Consider the following 20652-nt stretch of genomic DNA (forward strand, 5'->3'; position numbering starts at 1 on the left):
GTAGCACTCTCCTCACTCGTGCTTCTGGGCAACTGGTGCTCAGAGATGGACTGCCTCTGAACATGAAGGTTCCATATGGCCACCATGGATGATGGAAACAGAAGAAGAAGCCCCATAGTCAGGCCCATCTAGTTCAGTGTTGTCTACACTGACTGGCAGGAGCAGTGTAGGTTCTACCAGCCCTCCCTGGAGATTGAACCAGGGACGTTCTGCATGCACAGCAGATGCTCTGCAACTGACCTTGGTGCTTTGTCTAATAGCCATCAGCAGACCCCTCTGTCATGGAAGAGTAGAACTTCCATTGAAGAGTAGAAGAGAAGGAAATGCTCTTGCTCATAAACAGAAAGATCCATGGGTTAAAGCACATGCAATTCACTGGCTAGGCTTTCATCTGGATGTTGAAGTCCATGGAATTTCAGGTGTTCTCTGTAGTCCATATGATGCATTAATTCGTTTCATTTCCTTCATATACCACCCTGACCCTAAAGTCCAGTACACAATACTAAAAATGCAATCGATAAGTAGAACACCTACAAACTGCATTTTTCCTTTAAAAAACAATACAACAAGGCTACATAGTGAAAGAAATGTTGAATCCCAGGTCAATAAAAGTGTGGGGGACAGCCACATGTCTCAGGGGAAGGAATTTCACATATTAATATTATTATTATTAATCATAACAATAATAATTTGGTACCCTGCCCATCTGACTGGGCTGCCTCAGTCACTCTGGGTATGGTTGTTGGGAGACGGACGGCTGAAATCTCTTTAAAATTTGACACTGTGTGATGGAAGTGCATTTGCACCGGGCGTGTTGTTTAGGGAGGGGGCAGCGCACCCCTTCCAGGTTTCATACTGATAACCACTGAGTCACGACTGCCATACCAACTTAAACGGGCCTGGATCCAAAGGACTTGGATCCAAAAGCACACATCCAATTGCTTCAGGAAAAAGGACAACACTCTCCCATGTCTTGATAGCCTACATAAAAAGCAGCCTGCGTCTTTCTTGGTCACGCTCTAGTGTGACCAAGTAAACGGCTTCTGGGATGGCACTGTTTAGAGAGGAACCCCTTTCAAGATTCCAGGCTGCCTGGTGAGCATGGAGCTGTGCTCGCTCCAGAGGCGACATGTGTGGCTGAAAGAAGTGGGTGTCCCCAATGACTGTGTTCAGCTCCTCCCCTAGGGATGCACCCCTTAATTTTCTCCCCTGGCACCTTGGGAGGACAGTAAGGTGCTGTGCTCAGGGACAGCACAGTGACTTTTCCAGCTGCCAATAAAGACCCCGCAGGCAGTCCCACCCCACAGGGTTCCAGCAATGCGCAAACCCGCCCTCACCCACCCCGGCAGGCACTTTGGTTCTGAATGAAAAGGAGAAAATAGCCACAGCGATTGCTCTCTTCCAACCCCAACAGCCATTTAATCCCTCAAAAAGAAGGCGGTTGAAGTTGACTTGCTGACACACACCCACACACCCGGGGACCCTGGTTTGCTTTGGCATTCGCTGTTTGGGCTTTGTTTGCATTTCTCCCACAGCAGAGGATGCCCCCACACCTGGTAAAAGAACTACGGATAAACTTCCTGCCGCGAATTGCTTTGAAGGGCTTGCGTTAGATGAACCTTGGGGTCCCTTCTAACGCCACAGTCCTATGAATGTGGCCTCCTTTGCTTCTCACTTCCTGCCAACGGTTCATTTCGGAGTGCCTGGGGCAGACTGGGGCAGTGCATCTAACCTGGCATCATCAACCAGGAGGGGTGAGCAGGTCTCCCTCCTTCCCTCCCTCCCCAAATCTCCTGGAATCTGACTTCCCTTCCCAGGAAGGGTCAGGTAAAGGTAAAGCGTCCAGTTGCGGATGACTCTGGGGTTGCAGCGCTCATCTTGCTTTACTGGCCGAGGGAGCCGGCGTACAGCTTCCAGGTCATGTGGCAGATGACTAAGCCACTTCTGGCGAACCAGAGCAGCGCACGGAAACGCCATTTACCTTCCCGCCAGAGCGGTACCTATTTATCTCCTTGCACTTTTGTGCTTTCGAACTGCTAGGTTGGCAGGAGCTGGGACAGAGCAACGGGAGCTCACCCTGTTGCGGGGATTCGAACTGCCGACCTTCTGATCGGCAAGTCCTAGGCTCTGTGGTTTAACCCACAGCGCCACCCGCATCCCTAGGAAGGGTCAGAGCTACTGTTAAATCGTGCCATGCAGGGGGTTGCACTCGATGGCCCTTGGGTCCCTTCCAACTCTACAATTCTATGGTTCTGTGCTGGTTGATCATCTTAAAGCCACTGTGTGGTCGTAGGACCATAGGAAGCTGCCTTATGCTGAGTCAGAGCATTGGTCCATTGAGCTCAGTATTGTCTACCCTGACTGGCAGCAGTGGCTTTCCAGGGTTTCAGGTAGGGGATATTTCTTTGCCCAACCTGGAGATGCCAGGGATTGAACCTTCTGCATGCAAAGCAGATGTTCTGCCACTGAGCTAAAGTTTCTCCCCTAAAAATAAAGTAAGGTCTTCATCCTCATGGTTTTGAATACTGTGCTGAATTAAATAGGATTGCTGGTCTATCCAGCTCAGTTCAGACTCTCCAGAGCAGGGGTCAGCAAACTTTGTCAGCATGGGGCCGGACTATATTTTGGAAAAAAATATGAATGAATTCCTATGCCCCACAAATAACCCAGCAATGCATTCTAAATAAAAGCACACATTCTACTCTGATTCCTGGATTGTCTGCAGGCCGGATTTAGAAGGCGATTGGGCTGAATCCATCCCCCGGGCCTTAGTTTGCCTACCTATGCTCCAGAGTTTTTCCCAGCCCTGCCTTGAGATGCCATTGAGGACTGAACCCAGGACCTTCTGCATTCAAGACAAATGCTCTACTAATGAGCTTTGGCCCTCCCCCAAAAGCACTCCCCCTGTCCTGTTTTGAGCATTGATTTGCGCACCTATATTATTTATTTATTTATTTATTTATTTATTTATTACAGTCTTATTCTGAAAAAAAGAGGCCTCAAGCCAGGTAGAAACTAATCTAGATAATCTGTTTTGGCGCAGGTTTCGCCACTGAAGCATCTTGTCCGAAAATGCAGTACGGGGAACTTGCAGAAAATTAATTAGTTAAGATCAAGCAGAGCTAGTGAGGGCTTTTTTGTGCGTGGAGATCCCACTGCTGTTTCTTTCAAGCTTCGCTGGTGTTCCTCCCTCTCTTAAGGAGGCATTTATCACCCTCGCTGCCCACTCAGCCAGCCCTGCCTCTGGCTGCCCTGCGAGCATCCAAGAGGGAGTGATTTATCAGCGCTGTGTCTTGCAAATTGGTTGCAGCAGGCCACTGTGCCATTTCTCCCTACCACCGCCCCCCCCTCCCCCCTGCAACAATCTTCCCCCAGGGCCCAGATGTAAAAAAAAAGGCCTTTTACAACTTGGAAGAGCTCTGCTGGATTTGGTGGGGTTCGTTTGTCAGTTTTCCTCCAAGGCTGCCCTAACCCTTCTTCTTTAACCGTGGAGCTGAGAAAATGCTCTGTGGGTCTCAAAAACCCGCCCTTCGTTTCATGATTGATTTGTCTGTTTTACTTGCGGCTGCTAATACAGTGGTACCTCAGGTTAAGAACTTAATTTGTTCTGGAGATCTATTCTTAACCTGAAACTGTTCTTAACCTGAGGTACCACTTTAGCTAATGGGGCCTCCTGCCGTGGCCATGCGATTTCTGTTCTCATCCTGAAGCAAAGTTCTTAAACCGAGGTACTATTTCTGGGTTAGAGGAGTCTGTAACCTGAAGCGGCTGTAACCTGAAGTGGTACCCGAGGTACCACTGTAGAGGGAATTTGAAGCTGACTCCACCTGGGTTTTCCCCCAGTTGGATTATAGAATTGTAGGGTTGGCAGGGACCCCAAAGGACCATCTAGTCCAGCCCCCTGCAATGCAGGAATCGCAGCTGAAGAATCCCTGACAAATGGCCACCCAGCCTCTGTTTACAAGCCTTCAAGGAAGGAGAGGCCACCACCTTCTGTCCCACTGTCTGACAGTCAGAAAGTTCTTCCTAATGTGGACACTGAGATCATGGCCAGGCTAAAATATTTTGCTGCCTGAGGTGGAGCAGCAAGTGTCACTGTACACCCATACATGGTGCACAGTATCCCTGAGCATGCACAGAGTTGACTTCCAGAGCTCATTTCTTTTCAGATCTGTAGGTAGATCAAACATTATATCTATGCTACTACTCCCCCCCCACTCTTCTTCCCATAGGACCACAGATGAGGCAGGAGCTGAATGTTTGCTCTAAAGGGTAGCATATCCTTCAGGTTTATATATCCTTTACCTCCCCTTATTATTATTATTTATTATTATTATTAGTAGTAGTAGTAGTAGTAGCATTAGTATTATTTTGCTTTGCTTGCAGAGCAACTGGGTGCCTTAGAAACCACTGCCTCTATGTGCTCCGGAGACCTTTTTTAAAAAAAGTTTAAATAATATGTACATAATTGACTATTCTTGCCAATAGATTGTGTGAGTGGATTGGACCCTTTGCCCACCCCCCAGAAATGCATGTTGGCACCCTATAATTCAGAGTCGGTCCTGACAGCACTGCTTCACTCCTCTGAAAGTCAGCCTCTATTTGCATCTATATACATATACATATATACAGTATATATATAACTGTGTGCCACCAATCTGTGCCCTGGGTCCCTTTTGCAGGAGCCCATTGGGCTTGGTGGGGGCGAGGGGAGCCATCACCAGTGCCCATCCATCCCCACTCCCCCATGCATTGCAGGGGGTGGACTAGATGAGCCTTGGGGTCCCCTCTAAACTCTATGATTGTATGATTCTAAAAGACGTCCCTGTCCAAAGCAGTCACCAGCCTTGGCTCTCGAAAGCTGCTTGCCTGCAATTCCCAGGGCTTGTTAAGTCAGGACGGACCCAGAATGGATCACTTATTGACGAGGAGTAAATGCTTTATTTGATTTCTGCTAAAGAGTTGTTTGCGAGGGTAGCAATGGCTCTCTTGATTTGAGCGGATGTGCAACTGGCACAACCGATCCGATGCAGAAATGTGTGTGTGTGTGTGTGTTGCTGGTTGCTCTTTTGGCACTGCACTCATCTGGCTCCAAGTTTGGTATTTCAGAGGTCTCTTGAGGTGGGCAGTAATCAGAGAGAAGTCTGCCAAAAGGCTCTGTGACTCTAAAGAGTGATGGCATTTGAAATAATTGCCAGAGCAAAATTCTGCCCAAGACTCTGTTTCCACAGGGACAGAGAACGTAAGGAGGAGCCTTCTGGAGGCAGAGCCGAGCCATCATGGCTAGTAGAGCCTTATCCTCCAACAATAGGTCTAAATCTCTTTTGAAGCCACCTAGATCTCAGAGCCCAGGTGGGTTTGTATGGGAGATTATGGTCCTACAGGTAGCCTTGACCTAAGTCAAAAAGGGCTTTATAACCAGCACTGTTGAATTGTGCCCAGAAACAATGGTGCTGTGCTAACAAGGGAGTCATCTGCTCTCCATAACCACTTCAAAATACAGTCCATTCGCTTACTTTTTATATTTTGAATTTGAGTTTCTATATGGCTAGCCCCCTTGTGGATTTCTTTTTAGATCAGGTAGGAGGGAAATAAATGTTCTGGCATGTGAATGAATGAATGCCAGTGCGTGTGGTGCTTTCTACAGGTCCCTGCCCCCAAGGACTTTACAGTCTAGAATTCAACACACAGTCAGCAAAAGAGGAAGAAGAGGGGAAGCAGAGGCACAGGAGAACTGGGCAAGAGGATGCATTATTTTGATCGCAGGTGCTTAGGTTACTTGCGGTGGGGAATCAAGGACAGCTTCCGTGGGTTGAAAGGCTGCCAAGAAGCTGCTGTGGTGCTGGGCCAAGAAATTTCAGGCCTCCTTCTCAGCTCTTCCTAAGCAGGTCCCTCCATTTTGGACCCTACACCCCATCTACTGAAAACCACAGAAGTACTGCTACCTTCAGAAGTGGACCTCAAGACTCTCTCCAGCGAGCAGCGAGGGGCTGGGAGAGTATTCCCTATAATTATTCCTTATTATTTATTATTCTATACCATCCTTCATCTGAGCACCACAGGGCGGTTTACAGTATAAAAACATAACATAGTAACAAATAAAAACAATAGCCTCACACAGTTTAAAAGGCCATCGCTTGTTTAATTAGTCAAAGGCTTGGGAGAAGAGAAATGTTTTCACTTGGTGCCTAATGATATGAAATGAAGGTGACAGGCAAGTCTCCCCATGGAAGAACATTCCACAAGTGGGGAGCCACTGCAGAAAAGGCCCTCTCTCATGTTGCCACAATCCAGGCCTCTCGTGGAGGAGGCACATGAACAAGGTTCTCATGATGATCACAGTGTCTGGGTTGGTTCCTTAGGGCAGGCATAGGCAAACTCGGCCCTCCAGATGTTTTGAGACTACAATTCCCATCACCCCTGACCACTGGTCCTGTTAGCTAGGGATGGTGGGAATTGTAGTCCCCAAACATCTGGAGGGCCGAGTTTGCCTATGCCTGTCCTAGGGGGAGAGGTGGTCTTTAAGGTATTGCGGTCCTGAGCAGTTTAAGGGTTTACAGCCAGGTTGCTTCTGCTGACCATCCCCCTGTAGAACAGCCTTTCACAAGCCTGCGGCCATTCAGATATTTGTGAACTATAATTCCCATCAGCACAGCCCAGTGGTCAGGGATGATTGGGAGTGGTAGTTCAAAATGTCTGGGAAGCACAAGACTGGAGAAGGCTGCACTAGAAGAAGCCAGCTACTCCAGATAGTAAACCTTTAGATGCCAGATGCAGCTCTTGGAAAGTGTGGAATGTCTCCAGGCTGGTCTGTAAAAGCTTAGCTGGTGCTGAGGCAACTTGTCTCCTATATGGTTGCTGGCTGTGGTCCTGAAATCTGTGGGCTGATATCTGCAGTGCTGTCCATGGTGCTGAACATGCCCCAGTCCAGATTAGCACCAGCCTGGTCTTGTTCCCTCTCACCTGAGCCATTGCCTTGCTGGGGTGATGGAATCCCCAATGAATAATAGGATCAGAGCAGACCTGGGAAAGACCCTGGGGAAGTGGTGTTAGCTTGAGAGGGCAGTATTGCACTTTTTAATCCTGGTTGCCTCATCTCAAAAAGGAAATTGTAGAATTGGAAAAAGGTTCAGAAAAGGGCCATCAAAATGACCAACAGGCTAGAGCAACTCCTATTCATGAAAAAAGATTGCAGCGTTTGGGACTTTTTAGTTTAGAGGAAAGGTGAGTAAGAGGAGACATGATACGTGTTCCGATAATTATGCATGGCTTGGAGAAAGTAGGTAAAGAAGTATTTTCCTCCCACTCTGATAACACAATAATTTGTGGGCATCCAATGAAGCTAGATGTTGGAAGATTCTGGACAGATAGAAGAAATGACTTCTTCACACAGTGCATAGTTAATCTGTGGAACTCTCTCCCACAGGATTAGCCAAATTCATGGCTCCTAGCCATTGTGGCTCGGCTCTGCCTCCACAGTTGGAAGCAGTAATGCTTTCAAATACCAGTTGCTGGAAACTGCAGGAGGGGAGAGTGCTCTTGTGCTCAGATCCTGCTACCTGGTTTCTCTTTGGGGCATCTGGTTGGCCAGGATGCTGGACTAGATGGACTAGGGGCCTGATCCTGCAGGCTCTTCTTATGGGCTAACAGCCTCACTTTGTGCAGGGGAGCTGCCTCTGCTCTGTATGCTTTCCCTAGTAGTGCAGAGCTGCAGCAGTGCCACAACTTATTACCGTACCTTCTGAACACGGAGCCTCCTGGGAGTGTTCAAATGTTGGCACTTTGCCAGCAGCAGGGGCCGAACCGTTCCCCCCCCCCCCGGTCCCTGGAGAGGCACATTAACGGGAATCGCTCCTCTGAACCAAAAGAGCCCACCTCCCCTTTCCTGCCCCAGCCAAAACGCTCTGCAAACCTTTCGCCTGGCCCCTCTTGCTCTAATTATTATTTTTTGTAATTGCCAATTCCCCAGTCACAAAAGGCAGCCCCGCACAGTGCCAGCCAGGGTATGAATTATATTTCTGGAGAGCGCGAAAGATCCATTATTCACCAAAGAGGCATAATAATTCCCCGGGTGCTCGCTTGAATGCCATGCACTTAATCACCCGGGCAAGCTATTTGGGGGCTCGATGACGCTTTGCCCCCACCTGGTGCCTTCGATTCCATTTCAATTACACTAGGTGTGCAGACGTGTTTTGAACACAGAACACAGGGGCGAGGTCAAGGTGCCCAAGAGATGCCTGAGGTTGCCTGCCTGCTTTTATTAGCTTGCTCTTGAGCAACAGCTGGGTTCTCTGCTTCGGGGTTGTGCTGTTGGAGGGGAAAGGAGAGAGAACCACAAACCTACAGCTGTGCAACCTGTAAGGGACAGTTCCTGAACAAGCTGTTAAAATGAGGGGGGGGGGAGTGGCTGAAACTCCACACAATTGAAATTCTGCCAGAGCTTCGGATAAAAAAATAAAAATCAATAAATTCCATTTCCAGTGCTAGACCTTATCTTCAGAACATGTGAACTCTTAATGAGCCCCAGAGGATGTGCAGAGTGCCTATTGCTCACAGCACAGTGGTCCTAAGCAGTCCTCGCCAACATATTGAATTGCAGGGCAAGGTGTCCTGCTCCAGGAGTCCCAGAGTCCCAGCAGAAAGGATTTTTAGAGCAGGGAAGGAACAGGCTGTTCAGGGCAGAGGTAGCCAATGGGATGTTGTTGATGTTGTTGACTCTCAGCAATCCCAGCATGACCAGCGGTCGGGGATGGTGGGAGTTGGGAGTCTAGCATCGTATGGGAGGGGCGCCATACTGGTTACCCCTGCTTAAGGCCTGCTGGTTATAGAATCTCAGAATTGTAGCGTTGGAAGGGACCCCAAGTGCAATGGAGCAATCACAGCTAACCAGCCCCCTGAAATCATACCTAGTTATGTTTACCAGTCCTTAAGAGGACTCACTAGGAGTGCTGCTTTTGCAGAGGCAGAAACACTGCCATTTCCTCGGTCTTGATAATGGTGATGCAGTCAACATTCATGATGATTGACCTGTATGTTTAAGACCTGGTTGAACATGGTGTTGGTGGGTAAATCTCTCCCAGCTTTTTCCAAAGTATTTCTGTTCAAAGAGTCCTTATGGTGGTATCTTGCAAATCCATTTCCCAACTTTCTGTAACTGACCACGGTGATGATGCAAACAATAAAAATTTCTGGGAATCACAGGAGGTTAACATCACCACTCCTCAGCATCCTTTCACGCTGTGTAGAACCCACCAACTCCCTGATTTTCCAGGGAACTTGAGACAACAGAACAGCTGGATGACAGCTGGAATGAGGAAGGAAAGAAACATGTGGCGAAATGATCAAAGCGATGGAATGGTTCCCCTTTGAGGAGAAGTTGCAGCATTTGGGACTAGAGCATCCAGCCAAGCTGAATGGCCCATCTTGTCCAGCATTCTGTTCTCAAAGTGGCCAACCAGATGCCCCGTGGGAAACCCTCAAGCAGGACCCAAGTACAAGAGCTCTTGCCCGCCCCGTGGCTTCCAGCAGCTGGTGTTCAGAAGCATCACTGCTTCCAGCTGTGGAGACAGAGAATAGCCGCTGTGACTGGTACCCATCGATTGCCCTCTCCTCCATGAATTTGTCCGATACTCTTTTAAAGCCATCTAGGGCAGTGTTCCCCAACCTTGGGCCTCCAGCTGTTTTGGACTACAATTCCCATCATCCTTGACCACTGGTCTTGCTAGCGAGGGATGATGGGAGTTGTAGTCCAAAAACAGCTGGAGGCCCAAGGTGGGGGAACACTGATCTAGGGGACACGGGTAGCGCTGTGGTCTAAACCACAGAGCCTAGGGCTTGCCGATCAGAAGGTCGGTGGTTCGAATCCCCGTGCTGGGGTGAGCTCCCGTTGCTTGGTCCCTGCTCCTGCCAACCTAGCAGGTCAAAAGCCCGTCAAAGTGCAAGTAGATAAATAGGTACCACTCCAGCGGGAAGGTAAACGGCGTTTCCGTGCGCTGCTCTGGTTCGCCAGAAGTGGCTTAGTCCTGCTGGCCACATAACCCGGAAGCTGTATGCCAATAAAGCGAGATGAGCACCGCAACCCCAGAGTCATCCGTGACTGGACCTAACGGTCAGGGGTCCCTTTACCTTTACCTTTAGATTGGTGGCCATCCTGTGGGAGTGAGTTCCACAGTTCATGTGCTGCATGAAGAGGTTCTTTCCTTTATCTCTCATGAATCTTTCAACATTCAGCTGCTTCAAGGTTCAAAAGGATTTTAGCCAATCAGTCTATCAGCTAATCACTGTCATCTAGAGTAGCTTTTCTGGCTGGGGCTGATTTATTTATTGCATTTAAAGCCCACCTTTTTCTCCAAGGAGCTTGTGGTGTCTTACACGGCACTCCCCCTCTTCAATTCATTCCCACTACAACTCTGCGAGGTAGGCTAGGCTGAAAGGCTGTGACTGTCCCAAGGTCACCCACTGGACCGTGGCCATGTGCAGAGAAAAGTGGGATATAAATGCAATTAATAATGATGATGGTGATGATGGTGGTGGTGGATTGGGGCAAGGGAGACTTGCCTTTTCCAGGTAGAGTTGATAGAGTCGTAGAATCGGTCATCTAGTCCAACCCCCTGCAATGAAGGAATCTTTTGCCCAACGTGGGGCTCAAACCTGTAACTCTTGAAGTTAAGAGCCTCGTGCTCTACTGACTGAGCTATACAGACAGTTCACTTGCAAGGCGCCTATTTAAAGCCTGTGGTTCATAGTCTCTCTTTTTAAACCCCGCCGGGTCTTTGCACCACCAGCACCACCCACTCTGCAGGGACAGCATAAATAAATACGTGGGGTGCCTGCCATTGTAAGTCTCGCTGCTACTTAATGGAAGTGTTGCGGGGGGCGGTGTGGCGGCTGCAGTTTGCACCTGAACTGTATGTAGCCCAAGAAAACTACGGGCTATATTTATCTCCTTGGTGTTGGATGGGTTGCCATGGCAGTCAACGAAGAGAGAGGTGTCAATTGGGGGGGGGGGTTTAGCAAAGGAAGCCTGCTGAATTCCTCCACAGAGATACCCATGCACTCCCCCCCCTACACTGCAAGTCTGAGTTATTTTTAGCCAGCTTCTCTCACATCCGGCAGGTAGCCGAATCCTTCCTCTCCCTCATCCTGCTCATCTCTGAGATGGGATGCCCCCCAAAAGTGGATGTTCCACTGCTGGACTTGATGGTGATGCTGTCCCAAGCATTGCTGCAAGGAAGGGAAATGGGTGTCATAAGGAAATAAAAAGAGCATGCTGGATCAGGCCACTGGCCCATCTAGTCTAGCAACTCCAGGTACCTATTCTGGGGAAACCCAGGAGCAGGACCCGAGCACAAGAGCACGCTCCCTTCCAGCAACAGGTGTCCAACTGTGGAGGCAGAGCATAGGCATCACGTATAGGAGCCGTTGACAGCCCTCTCCTCCTCCATGAATTTGTCCAATCCTCTTTTAAAGCTATCCAAGTTGGAGGCTGTCGCTGACTCCTGCAGGAGAGAGTTCAGAACCAGGAGGATTAGCGGAAGCTCGGCCTTGCCCTCACCGGTTCTAGAAGAGTCCCGTACGCACAGAGACTTTGCGCCTGCCCATTAGGGGAAATAGGAAGCCCCAAACACATATTTTTAGATGTCCTTTTTATGTTGAGATTCGTAGAGACACCATTGATCCTCTGCTGAAGAGGCTTGCCGATCTTTCAGACAAGTCTAAACTAAATTCTCTCCTCTTAGGCAAAGTTCACAAGACGACCTGGCTGGTAGCCAGATTCTGCGCCCAGATTTGTAGGCACAGACCATCCTCTAGAATAATATAGCTTACTAGGGAAATGCTGAAGTCGCCCTTTGGGGTGCCTCAGGGTCAATTTTTATGGTGGCCCAAATCTCAGTTGTACGGGTGTATGTATATATTTAAATTTTAACTCATGAGCTATTGCTGCAATCTGCTCTGATTCATCTTTATGAACGCTGTTTTTATTGTGTTATGCGAGCTGGTCTTTGACCGTAATAAATTATCTATCTATCATGAGGACTAGCATTCTACTTTATTTTTAGGGGAGTGGCCATAGCTCAGCAGTAGAGCGTCTGCTTTGCATACAGAAGGGTCAATCCCTGGCATCCGGCATCCTTTCCGTGTAGGGTTGGGAGAGACTTCCTGCTTTGAGCCCCAGTCTGTGTTGACAGTGCTGAGCAAGATGGAGCAATGGTCTGACATGGTCTTAAAGCCAGTTCCTAAGGAACCCTTTTGCGTTCTGCTGGTGCAGAAATGAGAGTGCTTGAGCCTTGAGACAGTTGCTCAAACAATGCAAGTTTTGCAAGAAAAGGAATGCAGTCAAGGGTTGGGCTCACCGTGTTCAGGGTCAGCTGTGAGGCAGGAGAACTGATAATGGAGTTTGTCCTGAGGGCCAGCATGGTGGATTCCTCCAGGAACAGCATATGCCTTTTGACCCAGCAGGGTGAGCAGCTGGCTGTCTGCAGCAAACGGCCAAGCGCTCCCAGGAGGAAACAGCACCACTCCCTTTTTGCCCCCGGCCTTGCTCCTTAGGAATTGTGCAGAGAAAAAATGTAAAATAAATAGCAAAAGACATATTTCATTAAGTCTTGCTTAGAGCTGCAGGAAGCTTTGCAGATTAAATATTAAATCTCACCCTGACAGATAATGTCACATCCTGAAGGTCGAAGGAGCATTTTTTCGTTTTTTAAAGCAAAAGATGGAAAAGAAGTGGAAAAATGTAAATGTTAACAAAACAAAAAACCAGCCTCTTAAACTGGTGAGCATATACTGTGAGGAGGTGGTGATAATCTGCCTTAGAGCCAGTTCTTGACAACCTTTCCCGCTTGTCTACTGCTCTGCTCTCAGCATTCTGTCACACTCTAGTGTGACCAAGAAAAAGGTGGAGCTAGGCAGATGAAAGGGGGTGGTTGCTGTGTAGAGTGGGGCTGGCTGAGTTCTCCATGGGTGGGAACTCAGGCCTGGGGTGGGGGTCATGAAAGTCGGTGTGGTGTAGTGGTTAGAGCATCAGGTTAGGACCTGAGTGAGATCCGGGTTCAAAACTCAAGTCAGCCATTAAGCTCACTGGGTGGCCTTGGGCCAGTCGCTGCCTCTCTCAGCCTGAAGTAACTCGCAGGGCTGATGTGAGGATTAAATGGGGAGGGAGAGAACCATGGGGAGCATGACTTCCTCCAAACAGGGAGGCAGAGCATAGCCATCTTGGCTAGCAGCCATTGGTAGCTTTATCCTCCATGAACTTGTTTTACAAAGCCATCCAAGTTGGTGGCCAGGTTGGGACAACTGTTCTGACTCAGCTCTTTAAGAGAGCCCTGCAGGATCAGGCCAGTGGCCCATCTAGTCCAGCATCCTGTTCTCACAGTGGCAACCCAGATGCCCCCAGTGGGAAACCATCAAGCGGGACAGGAGTGCAACACCGCTCTGCCCACCTGCAATTCCCAGTAACTGCTGCCCAAGCTTTGCTTACTCAGTACGTTCTGGAAGAGTTAGAATCATAGAGTCAAGGAAGTGTAGAGCTGGATGGGACCCCGAGAGTCATCTAGTCCAACCCCCCCAACGCTGTTGTACGGGAATGTTCCAGGCTGTTCTCTCACCTGTAGTCTGAACTGTTCTTACATGTTAGTGAGATGCCTCCCTGCGGTGGTCATGGACCCCAACAGGAGTCCAAAATGATGTGCATTTTGTCTGTTTGGGAGGTGCTTGGCAGCTGATTTGGTGCTCTTCTGACCATTGCTCCTTGACCACCTTTGTTGAAGATCCTCCGGAGCAGAAGTATTTCTTTCCTTTCCTTTCCTTTCCTTTTTTTTTTTTTTTTTTTTTTTTGCAGCCAGACAGAATAATAAGTAGACCCTTTGAAGGGCCAAGCCAAGATTGGGGATTTGGAAGCGGATAAGGACCAGGTTGCCAAAGCTCAATGGAGGCAGCATCGAGGGTAGAGATTTCAGCAAAATGCTGAAATGCAAAAAGCTGGAATGCTAAGAGAGCAAGCTGTAAAGGTAGCTCAGGAGGAGAGGAGCCCCCAGCAGCCAGCACCTCTTAGTAAATGAGCTTTCCTCATTTCAGCTGCTTCAAAGGTCTTTTTGCTAGCAATGTGTTTGACTTCAGAAGCATCTACAGCGGACACTCGGGTTGCGAACGTGATCCGTGCAAGATGCATGTTCGCAACCCGTGCGGCTTGTGATTTGGCATTTCTGTTCATGTGCAAAGTGTGATTTAGCACATCTGCGCATGCGCAACCGCCAAAACCCAGAAGTAACCCGTTCCGGTACTTCCGTGTTTCAGCGGTCCATAACCTGAAAAAACGCAACCTGAAGCGGCTGTAACCCGAGGTATGACTGTACTCGAGGACCGTCAGCTGATGGGAGTGGCTGGCTATGTGCAAGTGGGTTGACTCAGTAGCCTGCATATTTGGATTCTCTTTGGGGACCGTTGCCGTGGTGGAGGAGGCTGCCAGGCTGAGCTGGTAAACCAGAATTTAGCACTCCACCACTGTCTTACGCTCACCTAAGCTGCAAAGCCAAGATCCCTGGTTTGGTCCCCAGCATCTCCCAATAAAAAAGGAGAGTAGAGGCTACTGGCGTTGCGGGACTAATGGCTTGGCTCGATATAAGGGCAGCACACTCCATTTCCAGCCACCATGACTCCAAGCATTGGGCTGCTGGCTGCTAGCTGCCTAACATGGGGGCAGTGGGCTTTGCATCGTGCCTCAAAAACGTGGGTGCCCACAGTTCAGTGAATCAGAGGTTGCTCCCTGGTTGGGAACAGTATATGTGTCTCATGTTGTTGTTGCTGCTTTATGCTAATCTCAAGAGCCCCCTCTGGGGGTTGAAAGGGGTTTAACATAAGAACATAAAATGAGCCTCCTGGATCAGGTCAATGGCCCATCCAGTGGCGTAGCGTGGGGGGTGCAGGGGGGGCTGGCCGCACCGGGCGCAACATCTGGGGTTAGGGCAAATCCACAGGTTAGGGGGCACAAATCCACGGCTTAGGGGGCACAAATCCACGGGTTAGGGGGCGCAAATTACTTGCCTTGCCCCGGGTGCTGACAACCCACGCTACGCCACTGGGCCCATCTAGTCCAGCATCCTGTTCTCACAGCAGCCACACAAATGACCCCATGCGAAACCTGCAAACAGGACCCGAGCACAGGAGCCCTCTCTCCTGTGGTTTCCAGCAACTCGTATTCAGAGGCATTGATGCCACCTATGGAGCCAAAGCAATAGCCCTCCTGGCTAGTAGCTGTTGAGAGCCTTCTGCTTCATGTATCTGCCTAATCCTCTTTTGAAGCCATCCTGAGTTGGTGGCCATCACCGCCGTCTGTGGAAGTGAGTTCCACAGTTTAACTATGCCTCCAAATACCGGGAACCGCAGGAGGGGAGAGGGTTGTTGTGCCTGGGTCCACTGCAGGAACAAGATGGTGGACTAGATGGGCTTAATCCAGCCTGTTCTTCCTATGTTTTGTTCCTCCTCTGTTTGAGCCTTGCAATCCAGCAGGATATCAATTTCACGCAAACCTTTTGCATGTGGTGATGCTCTCTTTGTTTCCTGAGCTGTCTCTTGTTTTCCTTCCAGAACCATGAGCCATAGGACCACCCCGGGCGCTGCTTCCCCGTCGGTCCTTGGGTGGGATCCCCCCACTTCCCTGATGCACCCTTGATGGCCCCGGCCCACTTGTAGGATGCATCTCCTCCCCTCCTTCTTCCTGGTACGTCATCCTCACCTGGCCTCGCCAGATGGCCACTACTCCTCCCTCCACCATGGATGATGAGCAGACCTTGAACAGGAATGCTGTGGCTTGGCTGGTTTGCTCAGGGCTCTCCGTCCTGGCCAACGCCTGGGGGATCCTCAGTGTGAGTGCCAAGCAGAAGAAATGGAAGCCCCTGGAGTTCCTCATCTGCACACTGGCCGGGACGCACATCCTTAACATTGCCATTCCCATCACCATGTACTCGGTCGTCCAGCTCCGCCGCCAAAACTCTGACTACCAGTGGAGCGAGGGCCTCTGCAAAGTCTTCGTCTCCACCTTCTACACCTTGACTCTGGTCACCTGCTTCTCAGTCACCTCCCTCTCCTATCACCGGATGTGGATGGTCCGCTGGCCGGTGAACTACAGGCAAGTCCCGTCTCTGGATGAGTCCCACGGTGGTCACAGAATCATAGAATTGTAGAGTGGAGAGGAACTCCCCAAGGATCATTTGGTCCAACCCCTGCAGTGTAGGAATTACAGCTAGAGAAGGGCTTTCACCATGGAAGGTGCAGCAAGCTTGTCTTCTGCTGCTCCAGAGAGGAGGACCCAAAACAATAGATTCAAATGACAAGGAAGGAGGTTCTGACTATAAACATTTGGAAGAGCTTTCTGATGGCAAGAGCTGTTCAGCAGTGGAATGGATGACCTTGGAAGGTGGTGGATCTCACCTTCACTGGAGGTTTTTAAACAGGTTGGATGGGCATCTGCCGCAAAAAAAGGTTTCCCAAACTTGGGTCTCCAGCTGCTTTTGGACTACAACTCCTATCATCCACTGATCCTTCTAGCTAGGGATGATGGGAGTTGTAGTCCATCAACATCTGGAGACCCAAGCTTGGGAAACCTTGTGCCAGAGGTCCTATTGCTGTGATTCCTGCACTCCAGGGGGGTTGGACAAGATGACCCTTGGTGTACCTTCCAACTCAACAATTCTAGGATTGTATGGTTGCCATTGCCAAACGCTTGGGATGATCTGTTTCGCTTTCAGCCGAAAGGATACGGAAAATGTGGCTTTGTCCTAAGGGGAGGTGTCTTTTTTCCTCCCCTCTCTAGGTTAAGCAACACCAAGAAGCAAGCGGTCCACACCGTCATGGGTATCTGGATGGTGTCCTTCATCCTCTCCACGCTGCCGGCCGTGGGCTGGCACGACACCACGGAGCGCTTCTACGCCACCGACTGCCGCTTCATCGTCACCGAGATCGGCCTGGGCTTTGGCGTCTGCTTCCTGCTCCTGATCAGCGGGAGCGTGGTCATGGGCGTGGTCTGCGTTGCCATTGCCCTCTTCCAAACTTTCTCCATCCAGGCAGGCAACCACACCGACAAGAACAAATTCAACGTCCCCACCATCGTGGTGGAGGATGCTCAAGGCAAGAGGCGCTCATCCATTGATGGCTCAGAACCCATTAAGACTTCTTTGCAGATCACCTATCTGATCGCGGGGATCGTTTTCATCTACGACTTCCTCATGGGCTTTCCTATACTGGTGAGTGTGGTTGCAATTGCTGGTGGTACTAAGTTGTCCAGGGTCTCTGCAATAGAAAGGGCTTGCAAAGAGCTCTTTCCAAACCAAGTGAAAGGGCAGGAAAATGGCAAATGCAACCCCATGTAAACAAGTGTAAATTGATGCATGTTGGAGCAAAAAAACTTACCTTTACCTATACGTTCTGAACTGGCGGTGATGGACCAGGCATGAGACATTGGTGTAGTAAACAGCTGAATGAAAATCTCAACCCAGTGTGCAGTGGCTGTGAAAAAGGCAAATTTCCCGCTATGTAGATTAGGAAAGGAATTGAAAATAAAACAGCCAGTATTAATAATGTATACAGTGGATACAGTATACAATTCTAGGGTGCCACTGTGTTTGGAATGCCGTGCACAGTTCTGGTTGCCTTGCCTCAAAGAGGAAAAGGTTCAGGAAAGGGCAACCAGAATGATCAAGGAGAAAGGAAACGTAGTTTTTAAAGGTGCTGAGAGTTGTGAGGAGAGCCCCATATCCCCCTCACCTACCTACAATTCCTAGGGTGCTTTAATGATCAATCTCTCATCACGGGGGACTTGGGAATTGTAGTTCAGTAAGGGGAGTGGGGCTCTCCTAACAACTCTCAGCAGCCTCAGCAAACTACACTACACAGGATGCTTTGGGGAAAGCCCTGACTGTTTACAGTGGTATGGTGCAGGTTTAATGTACAGTGCAGATGGAACCACACACACACACGCACACACACACAGAGAGAGAGAGAGAGAGAGAGAGAGAGAGAGAGAGAGAGAGAGAGAGAGACTTCCAGGTGTTCTTGGTCTCCCAACTCTCATCAGTTTTGGCCATCATCCTTAACTATCATGGAAGATGGCACTTGGTCCCCAACAACATCTGGAAGGCACTTGGTTTTGCAGCCTTTCTGAACCTGTGGGTCCCCAGATGTTGTTGAACTACAACTCCCATCACCCCTAGCTAGCAAGGCCAGAGCTCAGGGATGATGGGAGTTGTAGTCCAACAACATCTGGGGACCCACAGGTTGAGAACCGCTGAGGTTGGGGAATGTTGAGCAGTCCCTCCAGATGATATTGTCTGACTCCCCAAAGGCAGGAGGCACCGAGTCTGAGACCTGAAGGGCACTGGGCAGAGCAACCTGGTATGATGCCCAGAACAGGCTGACTTGCAAAAAATGCCAAAATGGTTACGTTACTTTCCCCTTGGCTAGAGAACCCGAGTTTTCAAACATAATGGATCCCCTGATGGCTCTTAACAGTGCCAACAAGGGACCTGTGTGTATCCCTCTCCAGAAACCAGGGTACGTTTCAGGCACATCTCCCCTAGTTAGCAAGCTGCAGTCACTCCGTGGGCTTTCATTCCCTCCCTTAGATGATAAAGCAAGCCCTAGGAGCATGCCTTTGTTGCACGTGGTTCCTCCTCCACTCCCTTGGAAAACAGCCTGCCTGCCAAGACTGGATTCCAAGCCTCCCACAGTCCCCCTTCCCAGGACCTCCCTGCAGCCCACTGAGACGGCTCCGGCTAAACATAGCCGCTGCTGCCTTGCCATCATCTGGAAATCAAGAAAAGGCATCTCGGAGGCTGGAGCCCAACGAGGAGAAGCCTTATGTTCCGGTGCCCCATGTCCTGGTTTGTTCTTATCTCTCTGGCATCGCGCCCGATGCCTGCCTGCCTGCCATTCCAAGGGTTTCTAATCACTTTCCAGAACAATAAGCAGCGTCTTCCAGCTCTCCCAATTAATCCAGATGAATCGTTTTATTAGAGGGTGGTTGCCAGTCAAGGTGAAGGCAGAGAAGCTGTATGTATGATTCCTGTGGAAATCAGGAGCGTGCAAGGGGAATTTGAACAAACAATGGCAGGAAGAAGCATGTAGCCAAGCACGCAAGTCCTTTCCATGGAAGGTCAGTGGCAGATCAAAGTCCAATGAATCAATATTGAGATAGGCTGATCAGGGCAGAGCTGGTTTTCCCCCTGTGTGGGGCCAGCCAATCATCACTTCAGAGTTGGAAGGGCCCCCCAAGGACGGGGAAAAGCCCCCCCCCCATAACACTAGAACTTGTTGCTGTCCAGTGAAGCTCAGTGTTGGAAAATCCAAGACAGATCAAATAACGGACTTATTCACGCAGTGTTCAGCTTTAAACTATGGAACTCCCTCCTGCAGGAAGCAATGAGGGCCACCAACGTGGATGGCTTTAAAAGAGAATCAGACAAATTCATGGCTATCACTGGCTACTAGCCGTGATGGCTCTGCTCTGCCACCACATTTGGGTGCAACAATGCTTCTGAATACCAGTTGCCTGCAGCTCCAGGAGGGCAGAGGGTGTTCTTGCACTCGGGTCCTGCTTGCTGGTTTCCCACTGGGGCACCTGGTCGGCCAAGGTGGGGACAGGATGCTGGACTAGGTGGGCCATTGGCCTGATCCAGCAGGGCTCTTTCTCATATTGTTATGTAAACTCAACATAGGCAGATGAGTTCCTATCAGCCACTGGAATTCTTTTTCCTTTTGTCTCTGCCAGTATTCCTTTGAGTAACCCACTAGATGGCAGAAGCCCAATCCGTAACATAGATGGGAGTGAGTTGGAGGCTGGCTAAACAGTGGCTTGCTAAGCCCCACACCGGGCTATGCCCAGATTTGAAGATCCACAGCATCTTGGCTTCTTATCCAAGAAGCCACACTCCCTCTCCTTGTTTGGAAAGCAAAGGGAAAGTCATTGACATAAAACAGAGAGAACCCAATGTATGTCTACTTTATTTTTTGGTGCCCAAACTGGCCCCCAACTAAGTAACTAGCTGCCTTCCTCCCCAACTGATCTCTGGTGCTTTTTAAAAGAGGGTTAAACCTTACAGGATTTTAGCTGCCAGAGTGGTGGGGCTGGACAGCAACAGAATTTCTTTTCAGATTGCTCGTTCCCTGGAGGCCAGGAGGGAGGGGGAAAGGATGTACAGTTTGAGCGGGTGGAAAGAACTCTGTGTTCCTTTGATGTGTGCGCTTGGAAAAGGTGCTGGGCCTCAAGGGAAGAACTGGGTTGGGAGAATCTCTGCTGCATTTTACACCCTAAAAGACAGAGTGAAATTCAGCAGATCACTCCTCTTTCATCTCTAAAACTCTTACAATTGTGGGTGACAGTGCTGTCCACCCTCAAGCAGTCAGGATGGAGAGAGGGAGGGGAGGCGTCGCAGCCAGCTTGGGCTGCCATTGGCTTAGCTGCTCTGATGTCATGGAAGAGCTCTCTTGGCTTGGGCATCACGGTGAAGGGAGCGTTGCTGAGATGTTAACCTTAAGGGGGTCTCTGAGCAAACATTACTAAGTGGAATGTTTGCAGGTTTTGTCTCCGTGTCCTGATCTTGGGCTTTCAAAAGAGATTTTGTGAATCAGTTGAATGGAATAGGGCCTAGCAATGGAAAT

At 49.6% G+C, this 20652-nt stretch overlaps 1 protein-coding gene across 1 annotated transcript in view; it reads left to right on the forward strand.

Annotated features, from left to right (window-relative positions):
- Window positions 1-20652, forward strand: part of GPR153 (G protein-coupled receptor 153) — a 34691-nt gene that overhangs the window by 2167 nt on the left and 11872 nt on the right. Inside the window, exons 2-3 of the mRNA XM_028740474.2 lie at window positions 15586-16126; window positions 16811-17240. Coding sequence (XP_028596307.2) covers window positions 15747-16126; window positions 16811-17240 — 810 coding nt within the window. The 5' untranslated portion in view covers window positions 15586-15746. The remainder of the gene's footprint in view (window positions 1-15585; window positions 16127-16810; window positions 17241-20652) is intronic.

The sequence above is a fragment of the Podarcis muralis genome, chromosome 7 (genome assembly GCF_964188315.1).
Source record: "Podarcis muralis chromosome 7, rPodMur119.hap1.1, whole genome shotgun sequence".
NCBI lineage: Eukaryota > Metazoa > Chordata > Lepidosauria > Squamata > Lacertidae > Podarcis > Podarcis muralis.